We start from the raw sequence: 17732 nt of genomic DNA, 5'->3' as shown, positions 1-17732 counted from the left end.
AAGAACCTATATGCAGAACGTCCTGGCTCCATTGATTCAGTTGTAAATCGTAACACTGAACATAGAGCCTGCTCTTAAAACCCCAAGTCCCTACGCCTATTCGACCTGTACACTCCCTTGACCTCTTTCTTCCGCCTCTTTTCCTTTTCGTGTCGTCGTCTCTTCTCCTGTGCAGCACGTTCCGGCTCTGCAACAATTTCAATCGCACGCTTTTGTCGTCGCTCTTGCCGCTTCTCTCTCGCCATTTTCGTTGCCGCCATCACACATTTCATATAGGCTTGATCGCCAAGTACCGATTGTATGGTCTCAAGTGTTATTGTCGCGCGTTCAACAAAAGTCGTGTATGACGCGGCGAACAAGGGATCCGAGGAGCGTGGAGTTGGTGTACTCGGAGATGTGAGATGTAGTAATGGAATTATGACTTGTGTTATCGCAGTGCTGTTGTTCAATAGAGTGGTTTCTGACAGGAGCGGGACCATGTGGGTAAGCAGACTTGTGAAAGAGAGTTTAGGCTGAAGTACTGCTGTTGTCTGTTTGGCTGGCTCGCGCCGAAGAGTGCGCGCACTCTGATCAAGGATATATTTTGTTGCCGCAATATGCGATTGCTTGTTGTCGTCGACGGGTTGGTGTCCATGGAGCTCAAGCTCCGCGACTATGTCTTCATCACATACGCCATCGACAACGTCCTCGTCCGCATCTTCATCTCGATCGGGGAGACTCTTGAGTGCTATTTGAGTGTTGCTTCTATCGACGACACGCCCTAGGAAGAGCAGGTTCTGCATAACAATCTCGGCGAGATCGACACCTGTGGAGTGATGCTTCAGAATCTTGAGCGAGAAACGCAAGATTTCTACAATTCTGGTCTCGTTCATAGTGAGTCCCCAAGAGCATAGGAGCGGCACAGATGTACTGGATGCTTCGATGCACTCTCGGAAAAACAGCGCTATAAGTGACGAGGCAGAGTATTGTAGCCAGGTGTGAGGTTCGTGGAGGCTGGAAACAATGTGGTCCCAAAGTAAATCCTCTTGCTTGGTTAACATGTTCTGAGGAGATTGTTTGACCATCAGTCGCAAGAGCTCGAGCGTGTGGTACTTGACCTCCCACGCGACATCGCTGTCGTAGGGATTTCTCAAGATCGACAGACACTGCTCCTTGATGGAGGTGATCTCGCTATGTGATTGATTGCTGACTGACTCCAGATATACAGACCATGTCTGCAAACTGATCTTTCGTAATAGCAAGTTATCCTCCTGTTCAAGCCATGCTCTTAAAGGTTCCAACATAGTTGATAAGCTATCCTTGGGAGTTGTCCGGAACGACAATGCTAGCAACGCCGCAGCCATCTCCCGGCACCGCTCGTTCTCGTCGTTGGCCATACGAAGGACAGTGGGAACGAAAACTACCGAGGCCAGCTCTTTAGCGGCGCCCCTATCAACTTTCGACAGTAGTATACTTATTGCTTCCATGACACTCTGTCTGCCTTCGGGATATTGGTACTCGAGATTCTTGACCAAGAATTTGACCTGTTTCGACCATCTGGCTTTGCCTTGAGGATAGTCTAGGATGAAGTGCACGTACACTCCTCGAGCAGCTTCTCTTGAGTTCCGACTTTGGCTGGTCACCATCATTAGGCCGAGCTTGTCGACCAGTTCATAAACCTCAGGCATCTGCATTTGTCGAGTCATGACAGCCTTGATGAAATTGAAGGTAACACCTTGTCGATCTGGCTCTTCGAGGTCAGGCATTGTACGCTTGAGTAAGTACGCAATATCAGAATCGCGCACTTCGACGTCACGCTTCTCTCTGATTATAGCCGCCACAACTTTCAGTGCAGCTTGCGCCGCTTCCTCGTTCGTGCTGATTGCTCCTTTCACCAGCTTAACTGCTTCGATAACATATAGCTTAGCATTAATGTCTAGTTCAGACAGCTTCAGCTTGACCACAGTCGATAAGAGGCGCATGGCTGAAATCTTCACATCCTCTTGTCCCTCAACAAGAGCATCACCAATGACAGGTATAAAGCCATGAACGTTTTCAGACGTCATCAGCTCTTGGTGTCGCGCAAAAGTTGACCTCGCAATATCGATGGCGAATTTTGCAATTTTGAAGAGAAGTGATGCCGTTGATACTGTGCCAACCTTCCTTACGTTGTCCTTCTGCACAATGTACCGATCTCTGTTCTTTTCGTCATTAGTCAATACCCTTGCAGGTGCTGCGGGCTTGGCTTTGTAGAAAGACTGGATCAACTCATAAGCAAAGATAAGCAAGTCTTGGCTGCTTGCAGCTGGGCTGTGAGATATGCCGACACCAATCCTGCGAAGAAGCTCATCAACATGTCTGACCTGCTTTGAAGTCAGAAATCCAGTAAGAAGCGGCTCGAAGGGTAGCACAAGTTTGGAAAGGTGCTGGACTGTTGTACCACTCGCCACTATTTCAATGGCATCGAAGCTCCTGTTCGCCTTGACCTCTTTCATGCTGCTTATGTAATCTTGATTCTCCTTTTGTTGACCAACAATACCGAAAACATCGTCCAGAATAATCTTCATAATGTCGTCCAGACAATAATCAAGATCGCCAATCTGTCTTTGTTCTTTCGTGGCGAGTAGCATTGTATGCATCGTGTACGACAATACGTGTAATTGGTAGCCTTGAGTTAAAGCTGTTCGAAGTTCTTTGAGCACAAACTGCAAGCTTGAAATGCCAAGTATGTTGACCGCTTCAGCAAGCTTGTTTCGGGCCATATCGCGTGTCTCTTGCGTGCGACTACGCAAGACCTGCGCAATATCAAGTATAACAGGACTCGCGAGAAGCGAGACCTCGCTTGCTGGCAGGAGCTTGATTAGTTTGATGGCCACTACTGCGGCAGGTAGTCTTTGACTAAGCTCTCCCTCGTCCTTGTAATGACTTAGCTCAGCAAGTTGAGGTATGAAATGGGTTTTCAACTCTTGCGCAATGGTGTCTTCTGTCAGCAACGTTTTCGCCAGATGTGGGAATGGAGTGTCATTCTGCTTGTCTTGTGACCTCCTCTCAATAGCTATGGTAAGTGCATCGGCAGCATGGCTCAAGAGACGTACATCAATCTTTGCATCGTCTGTCTTGTGCTGTAACGACTGCCGGTAATGTCGAAAGACAGAGCGGAAAGTCTTCCAGTCGAGCCACTGCAAGAGCGTTGTCATAGATGCAATACTCTGACCTTTTGTGGCTTGCGCTGTCTCATTGGTAGCTTCATCATCTGCAAACTTCTGCAGCAGAGGTAGAAAGTAGCCAGCTATGTTGGGCGCAGTAATTGCACCCGTCTGAACCGCAGTAATCAGTCGATGCATAGCCCGCAGTCGCCGATGCTGTTGAATATGTAGAATGTTCGTGAAGAATGAGGCCTCCTCATCATTGCCAACGAGTAAGATTCGCATGTCTTGCAGAGATTCCTCGGTACTCCATTTTCCAACCACAGTTCCAAGTAACTCAACAAAGTCGGCACGAACTAGTTCAGAATCGTCCTTGATGTGCTTTCGGATAGCATCGAGTACAATCCTCCGCAGGATGATAACATCAACGTCTACAGCAACTTCTGCCATAGCCGTCACGGAATGCTTGAGGCAACTGAGAGCATTGCCACGGGTGGCAGTTTCCTCGCTTGTTCGAAGCAGGAAAATCAAGTTGTGTAGCACGGGTAGCAAAGAACGAGGTTCCGGGTGTTGTAGCAAGTCATGGATCCTCGCGAAAGCTTCACCTTGCTGCTCGTAATCCTTTTCGCCAAGCTGAGTAGACGAAGAAGTGCCTAATTGCTGACAAACTGCCGTGGGTGCAGCTAGAATTGTTTCTTCATGTGCTATATGCTGCAAAATCTGAACACATATCTCTCTGTTTGGCTTGTCTCGGAAGAAGTCGAGGAATCCGGAGAGTAGCTCGAAGAACTTGCCTTTGTAGTATTTCCCTATCTCGAGCCTCTCAGAAGCTTCTTTTACTGCTCTGAGTATTTGACCTTTTATCAAAGGGGGCAGGCGCTGCTTTGGCTCGCCCAAGATCTCGACTAGCAGATCGATCGTCCTCACCTTAGCAGTATCTTCCGTGACATAGAAAACCAGTCGTTGCGTGGCTTTCGCTGTCGTTAATAGGAGCTCCTTCGAAGGACTCTGCTGGAGAAGAGTCGAGATACTAGCAAGCATCAATGGAGCCTGTGCGACAAGCATGTCCTCGGCTGTCTCATGGTTCTCCACATCTTGGCTTGCCAGGTCTACCGCAGGCAAAATGATTTCTTCAAAGACGAAGATCTTCACCACAGCCTTTGCATTCTCGGAAGCCAACAGGCCCCAGCAAGCATGAAGAATCTGATCATCATGAAGGCGCAGGTAATCCAATGTCTGAATAGAGCGCGCCCATATTGCGAACATTTTCAAGAGGCCGGATACTCCTTCAGTATTCTCACTGACGAATCTAGATATCCGAGGGGAGATCAAGCTGCCATAGATGAATTCCATAAAAGGTGAGAAGTCACGGTTTTTAGCAGTTTCAAACAATGAATTTAGACACTGGATACCAGTTCGTCGAATGTTACGCAGCAGTGTTGGTGCGGTCTCCGTGTCTTCCAGCAGGTTGATCTGATTGCTTGCTCGAAGGGTACAGTATGCGACAGGGCCAAAGACTTTCAGCACGAATGGGCTGAATCGTGTTTGTAGTACTTCCACCATTGACAGAACCATGCGCAGGAACCCATACTGCTGATCGAGGGGAAGAAAGTCTTGATCAAGGATATGTCCTGAATCATCTTGTAACGACAACGCAGAGATATCGTGCAACCGACCCAGGACAATATCGAGAAAAGTCAATACTTCCTCATCATGCATTCGAAAGACAAGTCGTAGAAGTGCCTTTCGCTTAGCTTCCTGCGAGCCATGAACACCAACGCGGCCAATGAGCTGTCCAAACACGAGGCGTAGCAATACAGGGAGGACTTCTGCTCTGTCCTCGTCTTTCATCATGCTAGATTCATCGTTAGCGTCGAGCATCAAAGCCAGCTCGGATGTGGTCTGTTTGTCCTCGGCAATTTTCAGTAAGTTATCCTGATGGATAACTAATGCCTTACTCTTCCAGCCGAAAACAGCTTGTAGCGAAAGCTTTCGGGTTTCCGGATCACCATTCGCAAGCAAGTCGAGCAGGCATTGATACACGTCGTCGGCCCGATACAGAACCCTGGGGTTATTGAATTGTCTGAGCAGTTCTAGGAAGAGCTTTCTTTCTTTTAGGCTCCAAGTTTGTTCCTCAATATCTGGGGTTACAGTGTTGACAGAGTTCGCATCATCAACGAATAGGAACCGACTCCCGGAACGCCCTCTTTGAGCAGCAAGAAAGGCTGGAACAAGCAGTTTCGACTTCTTTTCAGCAATTAAAGGCATTTCGATCAGGACCTGCAGGGCGATTTGGCGACTCTCATACGGACTTTCTGTCAATTGAGGAGCATGTGCAGATCTGACACGACTTATAACCTCTTGCATCGCATCACAAAACGGTTTGCGGGCTTCCTCGAAAGTGTCTTGGACAGCTTCTAGACGTGTACAAGAGTAAGGTGAGACACGACTAGGTAAATTGTCCTTGGGTCCAGTCGTGGACGCAGTGGAGACACCTCCTGAAGCAGGTTGCTGCAACCAGCGTCTCAGTATGTCCACAATGGCTTCCTCCAATGCAGGTTCAGTCATCATTTGACCAATTGCCAGCGCGACGTCCTTTCTTAGTCGATCGTGAAAATTCGACAGAAGTCCCAGAGCGAAGTGTGGCACGATCATTGTCGTTTTCGAGTTCTGAGAGGCACAGGCATGCGTCTGGGGAAGTTTTCTCACAAGCATGGCCAGCGTTCGAGCATTGGAAATCGTGTACTCCGTATTGAGGATTTCGAGGAACAATCTGCAAGCTGGCACAAGCCACTCTGAAGAGCCTGTGAGCTGCAAGCTTGAAAGCAGGTGGACGGAGGCTTTACGAAGCGGAATTGAAGTACTGAGCAAATTCTCCTGTAGACTGAGGAGCGCAACATCAGGCAGTGTCGATAGCACGCCTGTGTCGCTAAAACCAGGGGCAATCTCTGCCATAGCCTCAACGAATGGCAGGAGTCTGAAGGTGTCCTTCGAGACGTTCAAGGCGTCTTTGAATAATGCTTCATCAAAATAGCGACGTCCTTTCTTGAGCGCAACGAGAGTCTGCAACCCCCAACCCAAGACGACCTGCCTCTGAAGGTCAGAAGAATTGTCAGCATCAGAAAGTGCCAGCGAGATTTTGTGCTGCAGGTGGTTTTCGAGCTCGAATTCAACTTCACGACTCATAGGGAAGTGTATTGATTGTGCCAGAAGCAAGTCCAACAAGTCCCTTTGAGACTGATGGTCGACGACTTGCGTCGTTTCCTGCCATTCTCGTCGGATACATGCTTCCCATTCGCGGGCGATAGCTAAATATCCAGGCTTTCCAGAATTTCTGTGTACACATCCGAGTTGGTGAAGATCATTCAGTAGGAGCACGAGGCCAGGTTCATCTGTGCTCCAGTGGGAGACAATGTATTGTTGCAGATAAGAGAGGAGCAAGTCTTGGAGCCTCGCCTTGCTCAGTCGCGCGACTGTTTCGCAGAAGGCGAAAAATTGAGCTGGGTGAGGTCCACTGGTGATTGAATTGACTAGTGTTGGTATTAGTGGTAGCATTTGATCCAATGGAGCATAGCACAAGGCTGCAGCAGCAGTGGTTGTGAGGACAGGTACAAAAGAAGGAACGTTGGTAGACTCGACGGAGTGAAGAGGAAGTTTCTCAGCTAGCAGTTTCACTAATATACTCCACTGACTGATTCTCGAGCCGCCACGTGTCGCCGCAACTATAAGCATCAGTCGGGAACTCAGCAGAGTTTGGCTGTCGTCTTCAGCAGTGATACTAGCGAACTGAAGAACGAGGTCAGCAATTGGTTTGAAACCAGCTGCGTCCGTTCTGTGCACCAGATTGATTGTCGTGCCTTGCAGAATATTGTGGGCTGTATCGAATGATGTCTTGAGTAGTGTTGTGAGCTCGAGAAAACATTGGAATAAGTCGGCGGCGCTTGAATGTAGAGCAGCATCAACGCCTAAAGCGGTTTCTGAGAGCAGATTCATGACTGTCTCGGCGAACAATTCTTGCTCGCCACGTCTGGACAACTGCGCGGCATAGTTCAGAATGTGTGTCAGTGCCAGTGTGAGTGGTTTCGAATTCTTCGGATACAAGACAGCTGCTTTGCGCAGCAGGAAAGCAAGCGCCTCAGCAGTGAACCTTCGAACATGTTCTTTTCGCGCCGTAAAATACGGAAAGACAACATCGAGCAATGGCCTCAAGTCGTGAACTAGCAAGCGGGACAGATATTTGTACATCCATGCTAGACACGTGAAACAAGCCTCCACAATAGCCGGGTCATCCTGTGTTGTAGAGACCTTGGCCACTAAGCTGACAATTTGTGCAAAGTACTTTTCGGTCTCTTGACCCAGATCGTGGGCTAGATGTGCCACCAGGCTCAAGAGAGGCTCAAGAGCCAGTGAATCTTGTTTCTCGATGTGCTCGAGAAGGGCTGACGTGACTTCGTCGGCATGGTGAAGTAGCTGTGGTAGACTCTCCGACAGTGGAAGGACACGGTTCAAGAAGGAAGTGAAAGTCGTGGTTAAGTTCAGCTCTGACCACTCCTCCAAGGCCGAACGAAAGTAGCTTTGTGATATATCATCGCTTTTCTCTCTAAGCCTCGACTTTTGCACCTTGTGGACTGGGTCTATCTTCAACTTCGCCAGTCGTTTTGTAAATGGTTCGTAACGATGTGCTTTCGTTGTCTCTGTAGGTTTGTGTGGCCTTCGAGGCGGGCCGGATGCCTTTCCGGGCGATATTGGTGCCATGGTTATGACTGGGTTATGGTAAGTGGCACATCAGGTTAACTGTGAGCGTGTTGCTCGAAACTGCGAACTCCAGAAACTTTTTGGTAACTGCGACCAGCAAATGGTACTCTATCTTATCTTAGCCTCGCTACACTTTCTTCTAAACACGTTCTACTCGAGCTAGTGTAAAAGACGCGTTATTGGGATCATGATATTGATTTATTGGCCGCTATAAGGCTTTTGAGGATAGAGAGAGGCGGTCAACAAACCCACTCTTTTTTGCCACGAGCCTCGAGTCGCGACTTTTCAATATCAGCTTGCACATTCACCTACGAAAGGTGAATATGTATAAAGAGGTGTGGAAGTTCAAAGTAAATTGGTAAACCATGATTAGCTTGTCCGTCACACTTTGAGGTTGTCGCGTGCTTGCGTTGGATCGGGTACACCATAGGACGAATAACTCAAAATGTTCGTTTCACAACTTCATTTTACTTTCGCATGCAGATCGAACCCATCCTAGACTTTCGTTTCTGCAAGCTATCTCGCAATTCCAAGCAAACCAAGCGTTCCTACTGCTCCGATCTGAACTGTACTGGTTGTATAACCTCATCAGGTCGTCCAGTATACCAAAGCAGTATGGCTACAAAGATATTGGTAGTTGGCCCTGTCAATGGACAGTTCGAGAAAGCATTTTCGAAGATCTCTAAATTACATGCAAAGACCGACTTCGCCTTTGCGCTTGTCGCTGGTAATTTGTTCGGGCCAGGTGGTGAGGAAGGTCAGCTACAAGCACTCCTTTCTGGTAGTTTATCTATACCCTTACCTACCTATTTCACCATTGGTGATACAGCTCTACCACAAACAGTACAAGAAAGACTCGAAGCCAATGGGGAAGTCTGCAGCAATCTGTTGTATCTTGGACGGAAAGGAACTCTCACGACTACCGAAGGCGTTAAGATCATCTTCTTAGGAGGCAAGCAGGTCCAGAACGAAGATAATTTAACTCAGTCGATTGGGAAGTACGACCCTCTCTTTTTGGAGAATGAAGCACGAGCCTTGCAAGGTGCCCATTCTGCTCATATTCTGCTGACGAACCAGTGGTGTGCGAGAATTGAAAATGGCTCTAACATACCACTTCCCGAAGATGTCCAGATAACTCAATCATCAATAGCGGTGGCGAACCTTTGCGCAACGTTGAAACCTCGATATCAATTTTGTCCTTCTACGAGCACAAGCTGGAAACGCGAGCCATTTGTTTGGCCTATGGACTACTCCGAGAACGCAGAGACACAAGTCACGCGCTTCGAGGCTCTCGGCGACATCTCACAAAAAGCATCAGACTGGATATCAGCGTTCACGCTTGACATTTCGAAACCTGCCACATCAGAAGGTGCTCAGCGTGCCGCTCCATTCACACTTGTTTCACCACGAGGGAAGCGTAAGCGCAATGCGCTTGAGGCAGACCCTTACCCAGGCCGACGGTTCGACACGACTGGCAACAATCACCATGGACGCAAGAACAAAAAGCACAAGCAGAGTTACGACCCCAACAACTGCTTTATGTGTCTTGGTAAACCACAGTTTGCCGCAGAGATGGTCGTCTCGATCGCTGACGAATCCTTCATTACCTCTTTACGAGGCACCTTGCCAACCCAAAGCACGTTCCCGCAACTCAAGTCCTCTGGTAACCTCATGATTATTCCCATGTATCATGCCGCAGACGAGACCTCGCATGGAAAGCGAGCACGTTCAGAAATGGAATCGGAATTTCGGGAAATGACACGATATCGGCATGCACTTCAACATATGCTTCAGGCACGAGGTAACAGTCAACTGGGCGCTGTTTGCTGGGAAGTCAACCGTACGGGTATTCGGCATTTTCACTGGCAGTGGATTGCATGTCCTCAAGACATGGTCGGCAAAGGTCTTGTGGAGGCTGCCTTCAAGATCGCAGCAGAGAAGAATGACCACGAGAAGTTCCACATCTGTGACCCGGATCAGCTGCTACTGGATCGTGGGAGTGACTATTTCCGAGTCTGGATCTGGTCATCACAAGCATCATTGTTAGCCAACGGCAATAAGGCGAGCAATGGTAATGCTAACGGCAACAAAGATGTACCAATAACATCTTCACTTGTCGAACAGGCAGATGCCATTGCTGCGGGCGTTGATGAGAGGTCAGTCGTACCGCCAGGCACAAGTGAGACCTCTATGTATTTCGAATTGCCCTCCGATCAGCGATTCAACGTTCAGTTCGGCCGCACAGTCATGTCTGGTTTGCTGAAGCTTGAGAATCGTGCTGACTGGAGATCTGTACCACTTGAGGACGGAGATGAGGGAAGGGACGCGGAGGCCTGGAAGGAGGACCTTGGAGAGTTCGACTTCGCTATGGCATGAGGATGCAGGAGTCGCATGCGGACTTGCACGCAGGACTTGGATTTTGGGTATTACTGCCTTGGACAATATGCAGAGACAGGGGAATGCCTACGGAGTAAGTCCGAACGCTGTTGCAGACGTGGCAGCATTGGAGTTACAGTGGTGAGGTAAGAGCGAGCCTTGCCACCCATCTAAATCTGCAGTACCCCCCCATAGACTTGCGCAGCTGAAGCCTATTTCTCGAATTACATCCTTTTGTCATCTTCGACAAATTGCCCTCTGCAGTGATAGTGCAGCTTCTTCCTGTTTGCAAGCAGAACCTACGTTCAGATGTGTTGTTGTCTAGTGCTCTTTTAATGAAGCAATCTCGATCGCGTGCGCACCTTGATGAGAGATGTGATGATCTGCTGCTAGCACACGATATGCTTTGATAGCTTGTTGCATCGTCATACCCAAAGCTGACAATGAAATCAGGTGGAGAGACGGTATGGTTTTCAGTACCTGGCTAAAGAAGAGGAAGCGCCAGTTCTCGAACAAGAAGTTGTGTGGGGCGCTGCAAGCAGTGGCGGACGGTCTGACAGCGCCGACCAAAGACCTTATGACAAAACAGTAAGCGTGGATCTGCAAGCGCTAGCCCACGTAACGGCGCGAGAAGTTACGAGCTGGTGCTTGTGGATTGTCTAAACTTTGTCTGTAGACTGGCAAGACTAGATCGTAGTGTTGCGCACGCAAATTGCTTGATTTGAGGTTCAGATGAGATCGAAGCCGCCACATGTCTCGAATGGTGGACAGCAGAGGTGGTAGAAGAAGTTGCTTGTAACAAGCATAAGGATTGTACTGGTATCACCGTACGAATACTAGGACACGAACATGTTACTGACGCTGTGCACGTGGCTGTTCTGCTGCATTATCTGTGTGGGGAAGGTTACCACTTTTGTACCTCGTAGAAAATTGCTTTTGAGAAAACGATGTATCTATACCTAATTGCTTGCAGGTATTTGTAAGACAAGCAGAGCACTAAGTTTCGGGACGGCTGGCACAACAGCAATTGTTCACAGGACATCTGGTATCGGCGAAATAGCAATAAGACAATCTCAAAAGCTGGGGAAGTGGACTGTGCAGGAGGAATGAGGCAGGAACCCCTGAGCTGGCACAAGATTTGGCAAAGATACGCTATGCTTTTTTGGCGATAAAAGCTTGGTTGACTTGGTCTACTCTTGGCAGGCATAACAGCCAATCGAAAGCACGATCTACGCTCCTGCCTCTTTGTTGGCTCCTTCCCCGTTGTGGTAGTCACGATTGTCTGACTGCTGACGATCGACTTCATTTTTGCTTGTGCGTCTCGAAACTCGAGAGCAGGTGTTGTGATCTGGGACAATTACGCAACTTCTTGCTGTCTAACTTCAACTAGGCCAATATGTTCATGCTGACACGCAGTTCGTCCACGATGCGAACCAGGGGCAGTTACTGCAAGTACACGCGCGTCACACATGAATACGAGCTGTGCTTGCAAATGAGCCAATAAGTATTGTTGTTCATAAATAAGCTTACCCCGCGTCATCAGGCACCTTGCAAGCAGCAGGCCGCCTACACCTTGGCCTGAACTCTCGCTCTAGCGTAGAAAGCTTGTGTAACCCTCCACATCCAGTAACACCACGTTCGAGCCATCAACGGTCCAGATTCACAGTCAACTTAGCGTTTCAGTACAGGGGTTTAGCCTCTGTAAGGTAAGATACGACCTCGATGCAGCGTGGCCATCTTCAATATGAATGGCCTCCCCATATTGTAAATTTTGTTTCCTCCCTCATGTGCTGTATTCCATCTTCCGCTGTGAGAGCACCAAGTTTTCCTCTCCCTCTTTTTTGATTTGATCGTCTGGGGACGTTAAGCCTAGCCTCTCATTTACTGTCTGGCAAGACAGCCCAAAAACCTGCCTCACTCGTTTTTCAAAAGCAAAAAATTTCTATTCTTTCAACATGAAGCTCACAACTTCTACAGCCCTTGCGGTCGCTGCAACTACCGCCGCTGCACAAGATAGCAGCTGGTCTGCGTGGTCAAGCACTACTACCAGCAGTTGTGCAGCACCTTCTACATCTGTCAAGACAGAGACCACCACAGCCTACGAGTCTACTTCCGAAGTATACCTCAAGACGGTTGTAGTACCTCTTCCAAGTGCTCCAGCCTCAGTATCTATCAAACCTGATTGGGTAGAGTGGACAAGCAGCAGCAGTAACGCCGCCACTACTACCACTACTTGCGACACAAAGAAGACTGTCACATCTACAAAGACAATCACTTCCACTATTCCAGGCACGACTACTGTCACCAAGTCGGTCCTCTTTGTTGGCGCTCAAGTCTCTGACAGCCCCGATGCAGCATGGAACAACTGGGGTAATGGAGGAAGTGGGAGTGCCACCGGTTCAGGTTCAGGCTCAGGTTCAGGTTCAGGCTCGGGCTCAGGCTCCAGCAGTGGCTTCACTGGTGCAGGATCAGGCTCAGGCTCTGGGTACGGATCTGGATCTGGTTCGGCTTCTGGCTCCGGTTCTGCCCCAGGGTCAGGAAAGGGCTCTGACACTGACTCGGGCTCGGGCTGGGGTAAAGGTAGCGCCAGCAACAACGACAATGGCAAAAGTGGAGGCGCAGACAGAAATAGTGGCTCCAACGGCAACAGTGGCTGGGGTCCTGGCAGCTGGGGCGGCAAGGGCACTGGCGGTCTCGTCCTTGGAGAAGGCGACGATGTTTTCCATTGGGTGCCAGACACACCTTCCAATACTGCGTCGGGCGTTGCACCCACTTATACTGCACAACCCGATGGTACCTACCGTGGTACCCCATGGGGAGGTGTAGGAGGTTGGCGCGACTGGAACAAAGATGGCAGTGATAACGGAGGCAGCGGAAACAACGGCAATGGCAATGGCGGAAGTGGCAGAAACAACGGTACCAGCGATGGTGACAACAATGGTGGTGGCAGCAAAAACAACTCTACCAAGCCTATCAATGGTACCCGACCAGATTTTGGTTCGCCTAGCAGCAATCTCACCAAACCCTTTGAGTTCCTCAAGGAGAGCAACTGCAACTCTGCTTCTGATCGATCCAAGTGGTGCGGTGGCTTCGATATTGATACCGACTACTACAAGGACTACTTCGGCGATTGCAGCTCGACAGGCCTGAGCACTAGCAGCCAGGGTTTCGGTAAGGGTGGCCTCGGAGCTGGATTCACTGGTGGCAATAAATGCGAATACGACCTTGTCTTGTCTCGAGGCAAGGCAAACACAGATGGCGACGAAGTCGACATGATTCTTATCAATGGACAATATCCTGGCCCAGCTATTGAGTGTAATTGGGGTGATCTCGTTGTCATCAATGTCCACAATCAGCTTAGCAACAATGGTACTGCAATCCACTGGCACGGTATCAGACAGATGTGCACCAACGATCAGGATGGTGTACCGGGTGTTACAGAATGTGGTCTTGCACCAGGCAAGTCTCGAACCTATACATGGCGTGCATCGTCCTATGGCACTTCATGGTACCACTCCCATTGGAACCTGCAATACGGTGATGGTGTCATGGGTCCTATCATCATCCATGGTCCTGCTACTGCCAATTATGATGTCGATGCTGGCCCAGTCATGATCTCCGATACCTACGGCATGAGTGCTTCCGCTTTCGGACACCTGATTGCTCACAAAGGACCTCTTCCAGTTGACAACTACTTGCTGAATGGCAAGAATGTTAAGACCGACCTCTCTGCAGGACAACACGCCCTGTGGGAGGTTCAGAAGGGCAAGAAATACCTCTTCCGCTTCATCAACGCCGCATCCCAGAATATGTACTCCGTCTCCATTGATGGACACAAGATGCAAGTCATTGCTGCTGACTTTGTCCCTATCGTTCCTTACACGACTGAGTGGCTGAATATCGGCATTGGCCAGCGATACGACGTTGTGATAGAAATGAACCAAGACGTAGGTACCTACTTCTTGCGAGCTGTTACCCAGACATTGTGCCCATCAGGCTCTGCCAATAGCGGTCTTGGCCAAGCGAACGGTGTCATCGCCTACAAGGAGAGCGACTATACTCTGCCTACTTCGACCATGAATGGCAACAAGACAGCCACTGACTTCTCGATTTGCATCGATGAACCTCTGGCCAGCCTCGTTCCTCATCTCAAGATGGATGCTGGCACAAAGACCGCATTTCAAGCATCTGCGTCCACTCTTCCAGGCGGTCTGGTTCAACGAGTTCAGACTGACGATGACGGCTCTCTCTTCAGATGGTTTCTCAACAATGGTGCTATGTACGTCAATTACACTACACCCACTCTTCAGTCGATTCACGAAGGAGCACCTGTCATTGCCAACAGCAGTGCCTATGCTAATCAGATCACTCTCTCGCAAAAAGATGAGTGGGTATACTTCGTCATCCAAAACCAGTTCTTTGCTTTCCACCCAATGCATTTGCACGGTCACGACTTCTCGGTTCTAGGCCAAGGCACAGGTCTCTTTACCTCTGACATGGTCGATACCCTCAATTTCGACAATCCAATCCGACGTGACACAGCCATGCTTGCTGGAGCTCCTCCTTCGAACCCACCTCCACCAAATGGAGGCTGGACAGTCATCGGCTTCAAGACAGACAATCCAGGCGCATGGCTCATGCACTGCCACATCGCCTGGCACGTCGACGGTGGCCTTGCCCTTCAGTGGATCGAGCGACCAGACGATATCAAGAAAGCTGACCTAGCTGGCAAGGATTCCTTCAAGCAAGAGTGCTCTGAGTACACGTCCTATGAGGCCTCGGACGCAAAGTACCGAAAGTTCTCAGGCAATTCCGGTTTGAAGAAGAGAGAGCCCACCTACTTTGACAAATTGATTGCCGAGAACAGCAAGCAATTCAATACTGTTGTGCGACGCGATGATGCTGCTCGTCATTACCTAGATGGTCACCTCAAGAGAGGTCTTGGTGATGGCGCTCACCGACGAACGTTTGGTCGACGTGGTTGATTTTGTGATTGTTAGCGAGTCTGTCTACATAGGCACACCAGTGTGCATAGTAATTGGAATACTGAACAAACTGCAGCAGCTTGATTCAAGCCCATCTTAGAGCTTTTCATAATGTATTATTATCAGCTTGTTCTTCTCTTCAGTCGCCTGCTCGAGTACCCCATGCTCACTAGACTGTTCCATAAGTACTGGCTGCTCGTTGAAGCTTGACTCTGCGAGCCGCAGTTGCTACCAAATAACGAGGCAGGCACGAGTGAGTCGGAGTCGGCAATCCTTCCTACCTTTCTTCGCGATCGAGCAACGCATTCGTCCAGATAGTGTGATCCATCGGTCCATCTACCATTGATGGGACGGCTCATCAACGAAGCACAATTGTCCTTGTGAAGACATAACCTAGGAAAAATCTCTAGATATGCAGCTCGAGACTGTTCATGGCAGGGTAAGCGCCCGTCAACACCCACAGATGCAGCAGGTGAGTACGAAGTCACACTGCCTCGAGCGTGATGGGCTTCAAGCTCTATCTTGTCATCTACACTTCTTATCCTACTCTCGTGTCAGCATATAGGCTGTAATCGTGCCGTCTGAGCTCAAAGTTCAGCAGAATCCGATGCCTCGTGCACAGTAAAAAGAGTCATTGCAGCATTGAAGGAATTGGTGATTTGCCTTAGGACTCAGATCCAAGCTATTAACAACCACGAGACTGATCATCAGCAGTATGAAATACTCACTGCAGTGAAAGGTTGACCCGTTTTTGCAGATCGACATTGTTCGCGTACAGATACGAAGACAGTGACCAGGAGCCCTTTTGATATACTCGAGCCGGACAACTTTGCATCTGTGCAGTGTCTTATTGGCACACGGCAGTCAAGTACTGAATGTCGGAATGTGACTAGCCAATGGCACATCGTGTTCTTGGACGAGTACAATCATGACTCCTTGACTGCGGGTCCGGTCAACCTCTCTGTCTCGTCTTTAAAGACCCTTAACCAACGATATCGGGTAACCAAACACGCATCGACCCCGAAAGACGGTACTAAGTCGTTAGTCCTGCTAGATGTTGTGGTCACGGGCCTCTACAACCCCGCGCTGAGATAGCGGACGTCCAGTACATCCTCAAAAGAGTTGCGACATGTTCTTCGGCTTGTGCATCCTTGCAAGATGTCCTTAACCCAGCTTCGTTTTCTTGTCTCGCTCTGAAGCTCTACACGGATCTTCGTTAACGCAGTGTCTGCTTACCTTCCTGGATCAACTCTGGCGTCATAATGCATTCAGAGATATAGCCTCCAGCAAATAGGCGCTTGTGCAATACTGGCCAATGTTGGGCAACGATGGCATTCGGACCAGATCAGTCGCATCAGCCGTCGACGTGTACAAGACATGACTGCAGACGCTTCAGGAAGGAAGCGACCTGCTACGTGATCAAGTGCTGGAAAAGACGAGATCACCTTCTTGGTTTATGGTTGTCCGGTGGTCGTCTTTGTCGGGGTTCTTACCATCTGCGGGGCTGTCCACGTTACTGGAAGAGGTCTGGGTCATGCAGCTATCGCCAGAAGCTGGCCCTCTTATTCCACGTGCATCTGTGTCAGCTTGGCTTCATGAAACCGGACTGTGATATGGCTACGACATCACCCAGACATCCTGCTCCGTCTCTACAGCGGCACCGGGGTTGGAGATCTATCAAGCCATCTACGGAAAGTAAAGAAAAAAGACAAAAAACAAAACAAGAACATGATGACCGGAAAGTGTCTTCGGCAAAGAGCGCCTCGCGACTAGCCCTCGGTCACGCAGCCGACCACCACTCGGGGCCATGAAGTATTAAGGCTTTAAGACCATGATGGTTCCGATCATGCTAATTAAAGATATTATGAGGAAAGAGTAGAAGGTGTGTGAAGGAGAAGACAAATGGCTGTGTGGCGGAAATCAGCTTGTTATCCTTCGGAAGTTGTTCGATTACACTGAGGCTCCCTGCCTCTCCGAACTCAGGCTTCAGTCAAGATCTGGACCCGTACAATGCGATGCTGGTCTTGCGTGTCCCGCGTTCATGCAACCGAAGGCACCGCAGAGACAAGCACCTAGCATCCAGAAACACGGGGCTTGTCCTGTGAGTGGGGCTAGACAGACGACTTAAATCTTTGAAATGCTACCAAGAAGGCCTATGTGCCGATCACCACGCATTCAGAGACATTGCCGCCGCTGGCAGTATTTCTTCGATGTGCAAGAGCATGGTTTCGGCGAGACTAAACATAACATAATATAGACAGATATACGTACAGATTAATAAACTATTTAAGGTCTATGTGCCTGCATATACATTGCACTGACATTGTAACTGAACGACAATACAATTCTCAGAAGTCAGAAGTTGCGTGTTGTTCAATGATGGCAGGTAACATTCTGCGATTTGACCCAAGCGTCGAATTTATTCCACTCTGCCCGATCACACATATTGGTCCGTGCTCGAAGTCGCTGAAGACGGATAGAGTCTTCACCA

General features: G+C 49.2%; 3 protein-coding genes across 3 annotated transcripts; 2 read left to right on the top strand and 1 right to left on the bottom strand.

The window, feature by feature from the left end:
- Positions 1-74: 74 nt before the first annotated feature.
- UTP20 (U3 snoRNP protein) lies at positions 75-7880 on the bottom strand (the record flags this gene model as incomplete). The annotated part of the gene is made up of 2 exons (XM_064896712.1): positions 75-6655; positions 6818-7880. The coding sequence occupies 2 exons, from the start codon at positions 7878-7880 to the stop codon at positions 75-77; spliced, it is 7644 nt and encodes a 2547-aa protein (XP_064755662.1).
- Positions 7881-8495: 615 nt separating this feature from the next.
- Positions 8496-10256, top strand: LTR64_002339 (uncharacterized protein; the record flags this gene model as incomplete). The annotated part of the gene is made up of 1 exon (XM_064896711.1): positions 8496-10256. One exon carries the CDS (start codon positions 8496-8498, stop codon positions 10254-10256), a length of 1761 nt encoding a protein of 586 aa, XP_064755661.1.
- A 1955-nt stretch (positions 10257-12211) lies between these two features.
- On the top strand, positions 12212-15241 carry LTR64_002338 (uncharacterized protein; the record flags this gene model as incomplete). Its single annotated transcript, XM_064896710.1, has 1 exon — positions 12212-15241. One exon carries the CDS (start codon positions 12212-12214, stop codon positions 15239-15241), a length of 3030 nt encoding a protein of 1009 aa, XP_064755660.1.
- Between the last annotated feature and the right edge of the window lie 2491 nt (positions 15242-17732).

Source organism: Lithohypha guttulata, assembly GCF_036872675.1.
Source record: "Lithohypha guttulata strain CCFEE 5908 chromosome Unknown scaffold_2, whole genome shotgun sequence".
NCBI lineage: Eukaryota > Fungi > Ascomycota > Eurotiomycetes > Chaetothyriales > Trichomeriaceae > Lithohypha > Lithohypha guttulata.
Note: the sequence above shows the minus strand (reverse complement) of the source record. Positions and strands in the feature narration are given on the sequence as shown.